Below are 17811 nucleotides of genomic sequence, written 5' to 3' on the forward strand. Positions count from 1 at the left end.
TCTTTGTCCTCGTTCTTCTATGGGAGAAGCCGGCCCGCCGAGCTCCTCGGCGGCTTCATCCCAAAACTCGACGAGGAACTCGACGTGCCAAGCACGTCGAGTTCCTCTGTCGTGTGTACGGGGCCTGAGAGTCTCCCAGTTTCCACTCATCCTCAGACACCAGAAATGTATCTGTCAGTTATCATATACATCCACAACTTGCAGGGAACCACTGCACCACAGGGAATGATCTTAGTAGGACTGATGCACATATGATAAAAGACACTCCACATAGCATGCATACATTAATAAAAGGGGAATTTATTAAGTCTAAGCATTAACAAACGTCCAGAAAACAGCATATCACATAATACAGCAACATAGAATTCCAGCATCAAAGATGGCTGCCGTTCCTTCGCACATGCTCAGTAGCATGTATCTGGTTCTGCCCTACCAGCTTTGTCACAAATTACATCATCAGGGTCAGCAATTACATTTTTGTTTTGAGTTTGTTAGCGCTGCACTTATATACCTACATCTGTTGTGCCGAGAATCTAGGCATTGTGTCAGCAGCTAAAATAAATAAATAAATTATATATATATATATATATATATATATATATATATATATATATATATATATATATATATATATATATATATATATATATATATATATATATATATATATATATATATATATATATATATATATATATATATATATATATATATATACACATACACACACATATACATATACATACACACACACACATATATACATACACACACACACACACACATATATACATACACATACACACACACACTCACACATACATACATATACATAGATTCACCTGAGTGCAGACATTTCACTTCTACATAAAGAGCTACAACTAGAGGCGAGTTTCACTGGGAAGTAAACATCCTGCTCCACATTACTCATTCAGGCCAGTGTACACATGTGAAAAGGGTTTACACTTCCAAGGCCTACCTGAAGAAACACACAATGGTCATTCACTGTGATCTTTGCATGCAAATAAAAAATACTGCACATAAACGTCTACGTAAACCTCCAATTACTCATCGCTGTCAAAAGAATTAACAGCAAATAGAGAAACATACATTTCCAGTCCTGTCAATTCCTCTACACAACCTATTCATTTTACTATAGCTTTGAGGACATGAATGAGGTCACCGACTTACAGGGTTGCACCCGCTAATCCTGATTGATTGTGTAATAGCCGTCAAGTGTTAAGGCTGTATACCCATAAGGCCATTTAGATTTAAAAACAGTTTTGCCAACAGTAGCCGATTTCAAAATGAATTAGTTTACTCTTTGTATATCACTTAAAAAGGGGTTTTACATTTTAATGAAGTGGGCAAAACCTTCATTCTTAGCCTTGCCTCCATGTAGGATTATATCAGCTGTTTATTTCCACCACATTGTAGCTCCTTAGAAGCAACTGACCAGGGGGCGTGGTCTAGCCGTGTTTGGAGATGGCAGCTTAGTTGGAGAGCTCCCGCCGTTATGGACCTTTATCATTTGATGGAACGCCGGTAAGATGTCACGTTAAACCGGAAAGGCTAGAATCGGGTACCAGCTTGTGTCGGCACTGGTTTGGGACATTTTTACCATTTCTCCGTGGTGAATTGGCAGAGATATAAGAGGTGACGTCATCGCTATTGGGCTCGTCACTATGGAGAACCCGATGGGATTATCACCACAGCCAGCTTCAAAGGAGACTTTGACACCCCAAAACTCTGACCGGAATGTCGGGAATGCGACGAATTTTCCTCAGGGACTCAGTCTGAATGACTTACACTCAGTTGCAAATGACATCAAAAACACGCTGGCAGCAGCCATTGCCGAGCTGTGTATTGAAATGCGCAATGTCACTGCACGAGTCATGGAAGTGGAGAAAACAACTGCGCAACAAGGCGCTGTGCTGCGCCATGTTAACAACAAAACTGACACTAATACCATTCACCTGAGAGACCTCCACCGTCAGGTTGAGGATTTAGAGAACCGCAGCAGGCGCCATAATTTGAGGGTCAGGGGATTGCCTGAAAATGTGGAATATGACCAACTTTCCGCTGTGGTGTCTGATATTTTTAATAACCTTATTGGTCGCCCTCCTCTATCACCCATTAAGATGGAGCGCATACATAGAGCTTTGAGACCGAAAGGTAAACCTGGCGATCCTCCAAGGGACGTCATATGTTGCTTGTGCGATTTTCAAGTAAAGGAAGATATACTGAGGAACGCAAAATTGCGTGCTAAGTGCTTGTATAACAACACGGTGATTCAGATCTATCAGGACTTATCCAACATAACCCTCCAGCACAGGAGAGACCTCAGACCTCTCCTTGATACATTGCGCGATAGAAACATCATCTATCGCTGGAAATTTCCTTTTGGATTGCTTGCCTCTAACCAAGGTCATTCAGCTTTATTAAGAGTGCCAGAGGACCTGCATCAATTCTGCAAGACACTAGATATTCCATATATTGAGGTACCTAATTGGTACGCTGATTTTCGCTTCAAATCATATAGAAAAGACCATATACATGAAGATACGATGGAAACTGCCCCGACAAGATTCAGAAGACGACGCTCACATTCTACTGACAAGCCTTTATCCTCATCAATGGAGACTCCGCGTGAACATCAATCATCTGATTCCTCCAGATACAGAAAATCAAGACGCGAATACTGATGCCATTGGGCTTATTATGGACCTTTTCCTGTTTCCACTGTCCTATTCACCTTGAAGTGATGGTTCATAAGTATTGATTTTACTTAATGTTGTTTAATTTTGTGCTACATGGTCGGTGTTTATAATAGCCTAAAGGTAATTTTCTATATCACCCTTTGTTTGCAATATGTTGTTGCCAGGGTGATGTACATAGCAACACTGCTACTATTTAATTGTTTGTACTTCCTGGTGCAATGCCCAACACCGATCATTCCCATACTTTTATTTTCTGGGCGTCCTTTCATCTTCCTGTTTGCATGTTCTGCGCAATATATATCCCTACGACAATTTAAATGTTCATCCACAAACGTTTGATGCCCCAGTATAGTTTTCCTTTGGTAATAGCTCCTAAGTTATATGTGTGTACACTTATGGGTTGGGAGGAATGGATTTTTCATTCCCACCTCCCTGTGAGTTTCTTGTTTTTCCCTCGCGTTCCAAAATTCACGTCCCTATTCTGAGTTGCTGGTCTGTAACGGTGGGCAGCCCACTGGTTTGGTCTCGCATTTTTGACACGACTCATTCCAACCCCCGCATAGCAAAGCCCTGTACCCTCTCTTTGATAAGGACCGGGTTACAGGGTATTTGCTGTACTATTTGCTGTATTTAACTTCCCGTTTGGGGAATTTTGTTACTTTTCTTGTTCTTCTGCCTCGGCAGTTCGTTTCGAGTTTCATATACTCGTTCCCCCCCCCCCCCCTTTTTTTTTTTTTTTTTTCTTCTCCCTCTTTCTTTTTATCCTCATACCTGATTGCTGTACACGTTGTGTTCCCTTCACCTTTGAAATATGAATTCTTCTGTCACTTGCTTATCAAATATGAAACAAAATGTGAAACTGTATTCCATGAATGTAAAAGGTCTCAATATTCCCGAGAAGAGATCGAAATTGATGTTATTATTAAGAAAATCAAAGGCTGACATCATATTCTTACAAGAAACACATTTTAGATCAAATGACTGCCCAACATTCAAAGACAAGAAATTCCCTCATATATTCAATGCGACCAATCCAGAATCTAAGTCTAAGGGCGTTTCTATTCTGATTGCTAAATCGTGTCCTTTTCAGATATTAGATGTCAAAACTGATGAGAATGGTAGATACTTATTCCTGAAGGGCACATTATACAATAAATCCATCACAATGGCCAATATTTACGCCCCCAATAGATTGCATGCTCCATTCTTTGCAGAAACTTTTAATTTACTGGAAACGTTTGCCACGGGTATGCTTATTGTAGGGGGTGATTTTAACCTGGCCCTAAACCCACTATTAGACACCTCTTCAGGTTCCTCCAAAATCTCATATAAGACCTTACGTATTATCAGGAACTCTATTGGTCAACTGTCCCTGCATGATACTTGGCGCACTGTTTACCCCACCTCGAAGGATTACACTTTTTACTCTCCCCCCCACAATACCTACTCCAGACTTGACTACTTTCTGTTATCTCAAGGGGACCTAGACTGCCTTACTGAAGCGACGATAGAACCAATGTTCCTTTCAGACCACAATCCCATTACTGTATCTTTAACCTTTGCGGAAAAACCAAATACACCTAGAATTTGGAGGCTTGACAATTCTCTGCTTAATGAGGTCAATAATGTAGAGAGGTTACATTCCAAAATCACTCAATACTTTCTTGATAACAATACGGTTGATATGCACCCTCTAACAATCTGGTTAGCGCATAAGTGTGTTGTTAGGGGGGAATTAATAGCTTTGGCTGCTAAGAAGAATAAATTACGGCAAGCACACATTAAATTTCTCACGGACCGAATCGCTACTTTAGAAAACATGCATAAACAGTCTCTTGCCCTAGATACTCTAACAGAACTTTCTAAGGTAAGGGAGGAACTCCTTCTGTTTTTAGGGAAGAAGGTTAAACGCAACTTTATCTTCTCCAGAAAACTTTTTTACGAATTCGGAAACAAAAATAGTAAACTGTTGGCCAATACCCTTAATAGTAACAATACGAAATATAATACTATACATTCCATATCAGATCCGAGTGGTAAAGTGTATAATAAATCCGCAGATATAGCTAATCAATTTCGTATATTTTATTCAAAGTTGTACAATTTGCCGGCTACTGTCGTCCCAAAGGACTCACCTAAGAGATCTGATTTGATCTCTGAATTTTTGAAATCGTATAGCCCTACTGCCATTAATGCGGACGTAGCGGAAAGTTTGAATAAACCCCTGGATCTGAATGAAACTCTATATGCTCTCAAACAACTTAACGCAGGTAAGAGCCCGGGACCTGATGGTTTCACGACTAATTACTATAAGACCTTTAAAGAATCGGTTAGCCCTCATTTTTTGTCGGCATTTAATTCTATTCCTGCTCCCCCACGTCTGACAACAGAACTCTTGGAAGCACACGTAGTTATGATACCCAAACCGAACACGGATAAGACGATTGTGTCCAATTACAGACCCATATCGCTTCTTAATGTGGACATAAAATTATATGCTAAGATCATCGCCAATCGCTTGCTTCCTCTGCTTCCGGACATAATCTCTTTAGATCAGGTAGGATTTATTCCGGGAAGGGAGGCAAGGGACAATACTAGTAAGGCTATTGACATTCAGCATTGGATGTTAAGATCAGGATCCCCTGGATTTTTATTGTCCCTCGATGCAGAGAAGGCCTTCGACAGGGTGGCGTGGGACTATATGCTTGAGGCGTTGAAAGCCTTAGGAATGCAAGATCGTTTCCTCCAATTTATTCAGCTACTGTATTCAACACCCACGGCTAGAATCAAGATAAACGGTGGTCTGTCGGAGGCCTTCTCTGTAGCGAATGGTACGCGACAGGGATGCCCCTTGTCCCCGATCATTTTTGTACTCGCTTTAGAACCACTCCTCTGCAAATTGCGGGCTAACCAAGATATTACGGGTGTATCCATAAAAGACAGATCTTATAAATTGGCTGCCTACGCGGATGACATTTTGTTATTTTTGACCAAACCAATCACGACTATCCCCAATTTATTAAAGGATTTTTCCTTGTTCAAAACCATATCCAATCTGAAGATTAATTTCAAGAAATCCAAGGCATTGAACGTATCTCTCCCCAGTAATACTGTTAGCCTTTGTAAACAAAACTTTCCCTTTACTTGGGAAGGAGACTGCTTGTCTTACCTTGGGATCAAATTGTCACCTACCATCCAGGACTTATTTGACAAGAATTTCACTCCCCTTCTTCGTACAATAAACAATGACCTCCTTGGTTGGGATAAGGGATTTTTTTCATGGTTTGGTAGATCTGCTATTGTCAAGATGAATGTCCTCCCCAGACTTTTGTACTTGCTACAGGCCATTCCGGTAAGAATTCCTAACACTTTTTTTAAGAAATATAGACAGATGTGTCTGAAATTTATATGGAATGGAAAGCAAGCTAGGACTAAATGGGATAAATTGATCGTCCCCAAACTCATGGGAGGTATAGGCATACCTGATCTTGAAAAATACTATTGGGCTTGTCATCTGACCAGAATAGTTGACTGGAATCTTCATGCGGAATTCAAAGATTGGGTAAATCTTGAAGAATCGTCCTATACACAATCTATCCCTCTGAAATACTTACCATGGATTGAATCTCGTATGGAACAGACCAAAAACACAGTTTGAGATTCTTTGCCTTAAAAACGCTCCCCAAAGGCACTTAATCTCCTTCCTGTATGCCATGTTTTTTTTCCAGTTTGGATTTAAAGGCAGACGTCACTAATCTAAAGTGGGAAGATGAACTTGGCATTGATATATCTACTGACCAATGGGAGGTTATTTTTCGCAGGATGCATAAAGGTTCCTTGAACGTTTTGACTCAAGAAAATGGGTATAAGATCTATTCAAGATGGTACAAAACACCCCAAATTATTTGCAAATTTAATCCGAGTGTCTCAGCCGTATGCTGGCGATGCAATATTGCTCTGGGATCTCTGCTCCATATATGGTGGGATTGCATTCTTATTAAGCCCTTTTGGAGAAAAATTCACAACCTAATTTCTAGTATTACTACCTACACCCCTGATTACACGGCTGAGCAATACTTACTGCATCTTTCTTCCCTACCCCATTCAACATATAAAAACTCAATTGTTTTACATCTCATAAATGCGGCCAGGCTTTGCATCCCAATTAAATGGTTGCAGTCCTCCCCCCCTACTATTTCTGATTGGATAAAAAAAGTTCAACATATAGCAGATATGGAAAACCTAATCCATCAATCGAACGATTCCTCTAACAGTTTCAATAAAAAATGGGCATGCTGGTCTAACTTCACAGAATCTAGTGAAATTCAGTTATTGTCTATCAATTGACCTCACCGGCTTTCATCTGTTCCTTATGGAATAAGTTTCATCAAGTTTCGCACGAGATGGTATTTTATGTGTTTATTTGACTCTTTTTATTGCTGCCACACTTCATTTCATAAGCTTCTTCCCCTTTCCTTGTCCTCTCTTCCCTTTCCCTACTCCATTTCTCTCTAAAATATGATACACTGTTATTTGTTTTCAGTGACTAGAATTGTTGTTTCTCCTTATTGAAATTGACTAATTGTATATGTATCACAATACTCGACTTGAATTTGATTGTTGAACCACTGTATGTTTATTTACATATTGAAAATTAATAAAAAAAAAAAAAAAAAAAGAAGCAACTGACCATTATCTGCAAGCAGAGGGTCCAAGCTTGGCAGTTGGAAAAAAAAATCAGCCAATAAGCAGTCTGAGATAAATTGTATATATATTATACACACACACACACACACACACATTATATATATACACACACACACACACACACATATACACACACACATATACACATACACACGCATACATACACACACACAGTAAATACATTCCAATGTTTAAAGCAGTTGTAAGAAGCAGCTGGTTAAAAAAAAAAAACCTGTAAGACAATAGCATAATGTGCTAGTATGCATTGCATACTAGCACATTATGGAATACTCACCTTAGAACAAAGCCCGTGAGAGGGCCGACATTTCCGCCCAGGCTTTCTTCCCGGGTAGTCCTCATGCTCCCAAGCTGTGTGTCTACGAAGCCATGTTTCATAGACTTACACAGCGGGACTTAGGCCTGCCCCCCACTTCCTCTCATTGAAAGCAGCAAGAGCCAATGGCCACTGCTGCCGCTCAAATGCAGTGTAAAGAGGAAGTAAGGGGAGAAAAGATACAGCCCTGCACAACGCCGATCTCTTCCCCTTCACACAGGAAAGGGGGGCACAGGTAAACTGAAAATTGTATTTTAGTTCAATGCAAGCAATGCATTAACGGAAATTTTTTTTGGGGGTTTAGTAACACTAAGTCCAACAAATATTACCAAAATTAGACTATTTAGATACAGTTTACACATTTTAATAACATCTCTTCTCCCAAAACTACTCATTCTTCAATTATTTAATCATTTATTTTTATTGGAGGATACTAGCAACAGCTCATGGGTAAAACCATACTTCTTTGCTATTCTGCACCTAGCACTGAGAAGTTGTTCTGGTGATTTTATAGGTCACATTAGAGTCTCCCTATGGGAAGAAATCATGGAAAGTTAACAGGACAGCGTCATCCTCACCTCTGCAGGAATTTCTTGAACACCCTCCTGTAGGCATATCCTGCTCTGCGTACGCGGATGTTTTCCTTCAACCCCAAATATTCTACTTGATGTTTGACCCTATAGAAAGATTTTAGATGCCGGTGTTAAAAGGTTAGGGTTATGCAAAAATATACAAAACATTTTCCTGGTGTCCCATTACAGAGCTTTTCAGTAAGCACACAACTGACTCCGATCTGTCTAATTCTAGGTTTAGAACAGTGACCAAGAAAATTGGTTACATTTTTAAAGGTTAAATTGTCCTGGCAAATCACAGAAATTGTGTGTGTGTGTGTGTGTGTGTGTGTGTGTGTGTGTATATATATATTTATATACACACACACACACACACACACACACACACACACACACACAGATATACATACAGTGCCTTGAAAAAGTATTCATGCCCCTTGAAATAGACCAACACAAAGTATCACATAATTGTGACACTGAAGGAAAATTACTAATTGTTTTCAAATTGTTTTTACAACTTAATATCTGCAAAGTTTGGCATGCATTTGTATTCAGCCCCCTTTACTCCGCTACACCCCAACTAAAATCTAGTGGAACCAATTGCCTTCAGAAGTCACCCAATTAATAAATAGAGTCCACCTGTGTGTAATTTAAATACAGCTGTTCTGTGAAGCCCTCAGATGTTTGTTAGAGAACCTTAGTGAACAAACAGCATTATGAAGGCCAAGGAACACATCAGACAGGTCAGGGATAAAGTTGTGGAGAAGTTTAAAGTAGGGTTAGGTTCTAAAAAAAATATCCCAAGCTCTAAAAATCATGGAGCACTGTTCAATCCATCATCCGAAAATGGAAAGCATATAGCACAACTGCAAATCTACCAACACATGGCCGTCCGCCTAAACTGACAGGCCGGGCAAAGAGAGCAATAATCAGTGAAGCAACCGGCCCATGGAAACTCTGGAGGAGCTTCAGAGATCCACAGCTCAGGTGGGAGAATCTGCCCACAGCAAAACTTAGTTGCGCATTCCAAAAATCTGGCCTTTAATCGAAGAGTGGCAAGAAGAAAGCCATTGTTCGAACAAAGCCATAAGAAGTCCTGTTTGCAGTTTGCGAGAAGCCATGTGGAGGACAGAGCAAACATGTGGAAGAAGGTGCTCTGGTCAGATGAGACCAAAATTTAACTCTTTGGCCTAAAATCAAAACACTATGGGGGTTATTTACTAAAGGCAAATACATTTTGCACTACAAGTGCAAAGTGCACTTTGAAGTGCAGTCGCTGTAAATCTGAGGGGTAGATCCGAAATGAGGGAAAACTCTGCTGATTTTATTATCCAATCATGTGCAAGCTAAAATGCTGTTTTTTATTTTCCTTGCATGTCCCCCTCAGATCTACAGCGACTGCACTTCCAAGTGCACTTTGCACCTGTAGTGCAAAGTGGATTTGCCTTTTTGTAAATAACCCCCAATGTGTGGCGGAAAACCAACACTGCACATCACCCTGAACACACCATTCCCACTGTGAAACATGGTGGTGGCAGCATCATGTTGTGGGTTTGCTTTTCTTCAGCAGGGACAGGAAAGCTGGTCAGAGTTGACAAGATGGATGGAGCCAAATACAGGGCAATCTTAAAAGAAAACCTGTTAGACCCCATACACACCATTAGATTTTCTGCACATTTTCAGATTTACCAAAACCATATAATACAAGGTCAACTCTTAAGAGTTTCAATTTGTTTGCAATCAGGCAGGTCCTTGCACTACATGGTTTTGGTAAATCTGAAGACAAAAATCTGCAGAAAATCTAAAGCCCCATACACACAGTCAGACATCCAACAAAATTTCCCTTGGATTTTTTTCTTAATTGATTTGTCCGGCCACACCCATAGCATACACACAGTCAGACTTTTCTGCAAACTTTTCTAAAACTTTCCTAACATCACGTGTTTTTTTTGCTATTTTCTGCTCTTTACCGCCACCCTTTGGTTAACTTCTGCTATTGTTTGTTGCTTTTAACATTGGTTCTGAGCGTGCATATTTGCACTTTGTCCAAAAGTTGGTTGGATTGCTGTACACACAGTCAGACAAGGCACCATCGGACTTTTGTTGCCGAAAAGTTGGTCCGTTTGCAGACCCAACTTTTTGTTGGATGAAACCCAAAAAAGTTGGTCCGATGGAGCGTACACACGGTCAGACAAATCAGAAAACCTGCAGATTTTGAAGTTGGTTGGCAAAAAGTGTGACCGTGTGTATGGGGCTTTAGTGTTTATGGGGCCTTAGAGTCTGCCAAAGACATGAGACTGGGGGCACAGGTTCACCTTATAGCAGGACAACAACCCTAAACATACAGCCAGAGCTACTATGAAATGGTTTGGATCAAAGCATATTCATGTGTTAGAATGGCTCGTCAAAGTCCAGACCTAAACCCAATCGAGAATCTGTGGCAAGACTTGGAAATTGCTGTTCACAGACACTCTCCATCCAATTCAACAGAGCTTGAGCTATTTTGCAAAGAAGAATGGGCAAAAATGTCATTCTCTAGATGTGCAAAGCTGGCAGAGACATCACCAAAAAGACTTGCAGCTGTAATTGCAGTGAAAGGTGGTTCTACAAAGTATTGACTCAGGGGCTGAATACAAATGCACACCACACTTTTCACTTATTTTGTAAAAAAAAAAAAAAATTAAAACCCATTTATCATTTCCCCTCAACAATTATGTTCCACTTTGTGTTGGTCTATCACATAAAATCCCAACAAAATACAGTTCGGTTTTTGATGTAACATGGAAAAAAAAAAGAAAAATTTCAAGGGGTATGAATACTTTTTCAAGGCACTGTGCCTATATATATATATATATATATATATATATATATATATATATATATTACACAAATACACCCTTTTTTTTACCTTTGACCTTACACCAGAATAAAAACACTCTTGGTCACAATCAACATTCATTACTATTTCAGGCCATAACAAAACTCCCATATTTCATCATATACCTGTTTTCCTCCCAGTCTCTGGGTTTCTTTGTCTCATTTGGTTTGATGCACCGGATATAATGAGGTGTGCATTTCATCAATGTATTCACCAAGTCATTTGCTTGTTTCTGTGAATGTTAAAATATGACATGTGATTTAACAAAAATGAACAATACACTTACTTGGCCAAGGATGTATATTTTTTTTATTTACCTTGATTTTACTGCTTGCAGTAGTAGGACGTCCCTTTTTTTCTGCGTGAAGATTATCTGGAAACAAAGCCTTAATGAAAGGCCTGAAATATAAAAATGGATGCAAAAAGATCTGACTTTAGAGTTCAAAGCCCCTCTTTGAAACATTCAAGTTAAGCACAATGGGCAGAGATTAGCACTGTAATACCGTGTACACACGATCGGTTTAACTGATGAAAACGGACCGATGGACTATTTTCATCGGACGAACCGATCGTGTGTGGGCCCCATCGTTTTCTTTTTCCCCATCGGTGAAAAAAATTAGAACCTGTTTCAAATTTTTCTTATGGATAAAAGCCCGATAGAAAAAAACGATAGTCTCTGGGGAAGTCCATCGGTCAAAAATCCACGCATGCTCAGAATCAAGTCAACGCGTGCTCGGAAGCATTGAATTGAATTTTTCTCAGCACGTCGTAGTGTTTTACGTCACCGTGTTGGACACGATCTGATTTTTTTATTTTTATTGTTTTTTTATTTATTACGGGAAAGGGACCCACACGGTACAGGGTAAAAAACAGACATCTGGGAAACATCATACAAGTAAATTAGTCCGGTGGCACATAGTACAATGAACATACCGTCAGTGTCACACAGCACAATCAAAACTGAATCAACTGAATAGCCTCCCTTAGCGTCCAATCATAATCAGCCACCCCGCCGAGGTTCTCATATGTACCAGAGCGAACAGGGGTCGAAAGAAAATGCCCCCTCCACTTCCTGGTAGAGACCTGTGTGCCACCCGTGAATGTTGATGAAGAGCACTAGGTCCCCATGGGCCCAATCCCAAGCTTTTTTTTTTCGAATTTACACCGAGAAACCCCCAGAGTGGGGCACAGAAGGAAAGTAAAGAACAGGTAGGAAATAGCATAGACCGAGAGAAGCGGAGGGGGGGGGGATAGGGGAGGAACGTACCCATGAGCATGGAGCGTCAACCCCATCTGCTGTTCTGTTGTCACATCCTAACTCGTTCAGGCTGGGCGGTCCCGCCCTGGAGAGCCCGACGATCGTATTTTTAACCGATGGTGTGTAGGCAAGACTGATGAAAGTCAGCTTCATTGGATATCCGATGAAAAAAAATCCATCGGATTAGATTCCATCAGCTATCCAATCGTGTGTACAGGGCTTTAATGTGCTGTAGTACTGGGCCCCTAGTTTAATTCCAATCTGGGGAGGGCAAAAACTGATATGAACGATTTAGTGTTCTCCAGAAAATGGGAATGCTATAAGGCTTCATTTCCATGGATGTTTTAAAAAAATGGGCTGTAAAGCTAGTACAGACGCTAGGAAAAAAGCCGCGTTTTTAAACGCGATTTTTTTCCGCGTTTTGCTAGTTTTCAGCCGCGGTTTTCTGTTTCTATTCAAAATCAATGGCCTGGTACGGCTCAGGAGGGGGCGCTCGCTCATCCCCACCCCCATTCCTGACCGGCCGGGCGGCATGCTCGGATAAGGGTCTGGTATGGATTTTGAGGGAACCCCCCCACACCGTTTTTTCGGCGTAGGTGTTCCCCTTAAAATCCATACCAGACCGAAGGGTCTGGTATCATCCTGGGGGGGAACCTCATGCAAAATTTTCTTTCATTTGCGCGGGGTTCTCCTTCAAGATTCTCTGCACACCAGTCGCCCCGCAAGTCGGATCATTTTGATCCGACTTCTGGTGCGACCTCTATTCAAATCAATGGGCTCCCATAGGGAACCATTAATTTTGAATAGAGAAAGAAACGAAGGACGAGGCTTAACACAGCGTTAAGCCTCGTTAAATCACTTTTGCCGGCGTCCGGCGTCTTTACAGCTCTAACGCTGGAGCTTCAGAACGCACTGGTCCTGTTTTTTTTTTTGGAGCTTAAAAACGGCTCAGCCATCTACATCTCAAAAACGTCATGGTGGGCATGAGGCCATAGACTAACATGGAGAGCCGTTTTTAAGCTGCAAAAAACGCTCAGAAAAGTGGCTGTAAAAATGTCCGTGGAAATGAAGCCTAAAAGTTTATATAGTTTTTAAAAATGATTAATTCATTTGTACTCCATGATACCAGAATGAAAAGTTTCACCTCAATTTATTCAGCTTTCCTTGCACCCAAGGGCCTTCTAACTAAACAAATGAACTTGAGCTAAAGAACACATGCCCCAAGACATTTGCTGACATCATCACGTTCTTGACAAGGATTCACCCCAGACTAAATGGTAACTTTCATTAATATTAGAGCAGTGCTCCATAGCTGTATTAACACATTGTAGCTGCACTACCAGGGTATCTTTCTCTTGTGGTTTCCATAGCTCATACATTATGCATTTAGTCTGTAACACTATCCTCAAACCTAGGAAGGCCTACAAACTAGTATTATTCAGTATGAATTGCCATGTTGTGTTCCTTAAGTACGGGGAATGCGTGCACTAGTAAAACAAACACAGTTAAACAATTGCAATCATTCTTTGAAGAAACCTAAAAAATCTTTGTGTAGTTTAATGAAGCAGAACTATATAGGGCACCTTTGTAATAACCCAACATCAACATCCTACAGTCGTGCATTTTTAATTCCTATTACCCCCTTCCTTATGCAGTTGTAATCAAAACATACAAAATGCTTAACTGACAGGAAGTCCAAACCATGGCAAAATTATACCGTACACACACATAAATAACAGCCACGCACTGTCATCAAAGATTAGCTTGTGGGAAAACCTCAGGTTCTGAAAAGCTCTTACTCTAAGTATTCCTTACATTTCTGGCACCCCATTGTCAAAACAACTAGTCATTTTAAAAAAAGCTTTTGTTGGGAAAAATAACCTCTTGGTCTATTTAGAGACCATAACTACTATTTCTTCCCTAGGTTGTGGTTTTTGCAGCACTGACTCGGAAAAAGGCTGTCATATAAAAGGCTGCTCAGATGCGAGGACTGCCAGCTACAATCACATTGAAAAGCAGGCAGCTCCTATTTCATATGATCTACGTTGTACAGTTCATAAGAAGGGTCTTGCCAATTCTTCTCAGGTGTTGCGTAATGCTACCCATTTATATTCGATGCAGATTGACTGGTAAGAAATTTCACCAACAAAGCTTCTTCTTTGCACTCAATAGGGGCCAACGATAAGTTTTTATTGAGTTTTCAAAAGGAAATTGGTTTGTTAAGCCATAAATAAAAATTAAATAGGCTCACATTAATTATATATTGGTGAAAAGTGGCATAATAAACATTACATAGAGCACAAATGGACAAGTTGTCATAAAAACACAACATAGCAAAAAATAATACGTGGATAGGAGGTGTGCTCCATATTCTGGAAGATGGAGGGATATTATTATTATTAACAGGATTTACATAGCACCAACAGTTTGCGAAGCGCTTTACAACATGAGGGCAGACAGAACAATTACAATACGAGTCAATACAGGAGCAATTAGAGGATTATGCTCATTGAAATGTGGCTGGCTTTGATACGGTGGACCATCCCCTCCTCTAAAAAAAAAAAACTCTTTGCTGGCTCTCATCTCAACTATCCCACCGCACCTTCTGTGTCACTTACAATTCTACTTACTCCTCTCCTCTTCCTTGCTCTACCAGGATCCCCCAAGTTCTGTTCTTAAACCTCTCCTATTCTCAATCTACACATCCTCCCTGGGTCAGCTGATAGCCTCCCATGGCTTTCAATAAAATTGCTACGCCGACAATATCCCAATCTATCTCTCCACTCCTTAGCTCACCCCATCCCCTCATGCATCACTAATTTAATTGGCTTACCTTTAAATATGTTATCCCCCTTTAAGTCCATCATGAATGCTGCTGCCAGACTGATCCACTTTACAAACCGCTCAGGCCCCATACACGCGGTCGGACCGAACCGATGAGTATGGTCTGACGGACCGTTTATCGGTTCACCGCAGAAGTGGCCTGATGGTCTGATGTGTGTACACACCATCAGTTCAAAATCCGATCGGGTCAGAACGCGGTGACGTAAAACACACGACGTGCTGAAAAAAAACGAAGTTCAATGCTTTCAAGCATGCGTCGACTTGATTCTGAGCATGCGCAGGTTTTGAACTGATGCTTTTCAGTACTAACCATCGGTTTGGTCCAATCGGGCAGCGGTCCATCGGTTCAGTTTTGAAGCATGTTTTAAAATTTTGGACCGAAGGAAAACAGACCGATGGCCTATACACACGGTCGGTTTGGTCCGATGAAACTGAACTTCGGTTCATTCTCATTGGTTTTGTCCAACCGTGTGTACGGGGCCTCAGCGTCTGCTACACCTCTCTGCTAATCAAAATACCTCTGCTAATCGAAATACCAACCAAATCGTCCTCTTTGTTCCTCTCAAGACCTCCTGCTCTCTAGCTCCCTCGTCCCCTACTCCCATGCTTACCTTCAGGACTTCCCCCAAGCTTTTCCCATCCTTTGGAATTCCTTCCCCCAGTCTGTCCAACAATCTCCAACGCTATCCACTTTTAGGAGATCCCTGAAAAAACTTCTCTTCAGAAAAGCCTATCCTGCCCACACCTAACAACTGTACTTGTAATTTCTTCATCAGCTCATCCCCCACAGTTATTACCTGTTGGCGCTATATAAATCTAAGTAATAATATGTTTCTACAAAGAACGAACATAACATTTCTAAGAGTCTCTTAACAGTGGCCTGATGAGTGCATGTAAAGCAGTACTCCGACAGAGCGTACGAGTCAAGTCAATCAGGAATCTAGCACTTACAGTGAGCATATATAGGTGAGAGAACACAATGATAACCTCAATACGGTGCAGCTTTTCTTCAATGCCCAGGCATAGGCTGAGGCGTGTTCTAGACCTAGGTTTATTGCAGTATAGTCTGCAAAGTTATCAAGGACATGACTGTGCTGTCTGGCTGGGATGCCTGAACTTTAAGGACTGACTGCACTGGTAAAACTTTTCTAAAGTATATACAGCCAAGTTCTGCTTCAAGAAAATGTATACAGTCGTGGATTTTCAACATGTTAATGTGCGTGCAAAACAGGAAAATATGTGATAAAGTGAGATTATTCAAAACTCCTGAAAATGTGGCACAAAACTTACTGGCTGGGGATCATGGGCAACAGTAAGTCCCATTATCATAGAAAAATCTTTCCTGGTCTTCATGCCAACATCTTCTACATTCTTCCACCATTATTTATTAATTGGTAAGCAATTAAATACATCCACATACTCTGAAGATTTTTTTTAGCAATTACAGTGAATTACATGCTATCACGCATGTAATTCATATGCCAATTAAAGCAGGAGATCTTGATTTAAGTACATGCAAAAACTTAATGAGAGAGAGGATAGTTGCCCAATCAGGCTCACTTTAGGGTGGACAGATCTTATGTTTATAACAGACACCTGAATTTAGAAGGTTTCTGTTCATGGCGTGCTCTGACAGTAGAGAAAGTGAAGAGCTTCTGGCACCTAAAACTGGCTATAGACCTAAGATGAAAGTTGAACAAGTAGGCATGATCTGACAATTGATTGAGGTCTTTCGGTCATGTACAGGTATAAACATGAAGGCCCAGATTGCCCGAATGCTCATTTTGATGTGTATGCAGCAGACACCACCAGCATCATATTATTCCCAGGAAAATAGTGACTGGGATAGGTTTTAACACCTGTCAGATGAACAATTTCTCCAGCTGAAATTGGTCATTTGTGTCTACATGTGGCACTGGTATGGGCCTCAAATTTCTATGGCAAACCTTTTCCACAACCTATACTTGCTGAGTTGCCTCAGTATCAGGAAAACAGTTGGTGGGTCCAAGCCCTGCTGTATGTGTCTAGGGATGCATACAGTCCAGCTCGAGAGTGAGCATGCAAGTGTGCCCCCATAGGTAGCAGCTTCCAGAAGAGGCGCATAAAGAAAAGGAGGAACCGAGAGTGCTGACAGGGAACCCCAGAAGAGAAGGTTCAGGGCCACTCTGTTCAATACAAATGCACAGAGCAGAGGAGTATAAACATTGGAGGCTTGTGTGAATGTTGTCCAACTAGTGTCAATTTGTGTCATTTAAAGCATCATTTTAAAATGTTTCAAAAATAGTTTTACATTCATTTGTGCAGACTGTGTGGAACGTGAGGATTCATTCGTTTTTTTTTTTTTAAACAGTCAGTACAGAAAGCATCATTAAAGTGATATTAAAGCCAAAAATACATATTACAGGTTACCAATCCTTTTATGTGGCGGCTGTGCAAACTGTTGGCGCTAATCCTGTAATGAGGATTTGGCTCTCCCTGCTGTCAATCATAGCCAGTGA

General features: G+C 40.7%; 1 protein-coding gene across 1 annotated transcript in view; it reads right to left on the reverse strand.

Annotated features, from left to right (window-relative positions):
* The window catches only part of MYO1E (myosin IE), a 267148-nt gene that overhangs the window by 66145 nt on the left and 183192 nt on the right, over nt 1-17811 (reverse strand). The window contains exons 16-18 of the mRNA XM_040342781.1: nt 11529-11610; nt 11337-11443; nt 8340-8438 (exon numbers count right to left, since the gene is read on the reverse strand). Coding sequence (XP_040198715.1) covers nt 8340-8438; nt 11337-11443; nt 11529-11610 — 288 coding nt within the window. The remainder of the gene's footprint in view (nt 1-8339; nt 8439-11336; nt 11444-11528; nt 11611-17811) is intronic.

This window comes from Rana temporaria, chromosome 3 (assembly GCF_905171775.1).
Source record: "Rana temporaria chromosome 3, aRanTem1.1, whole genome shotgun sequence".
Classification (NCBI taxonomy): Eukaryota; Metazoa; Chordata; class Amphibia; order Anura; family Ranidae; genus Rana; species Rana temporaria.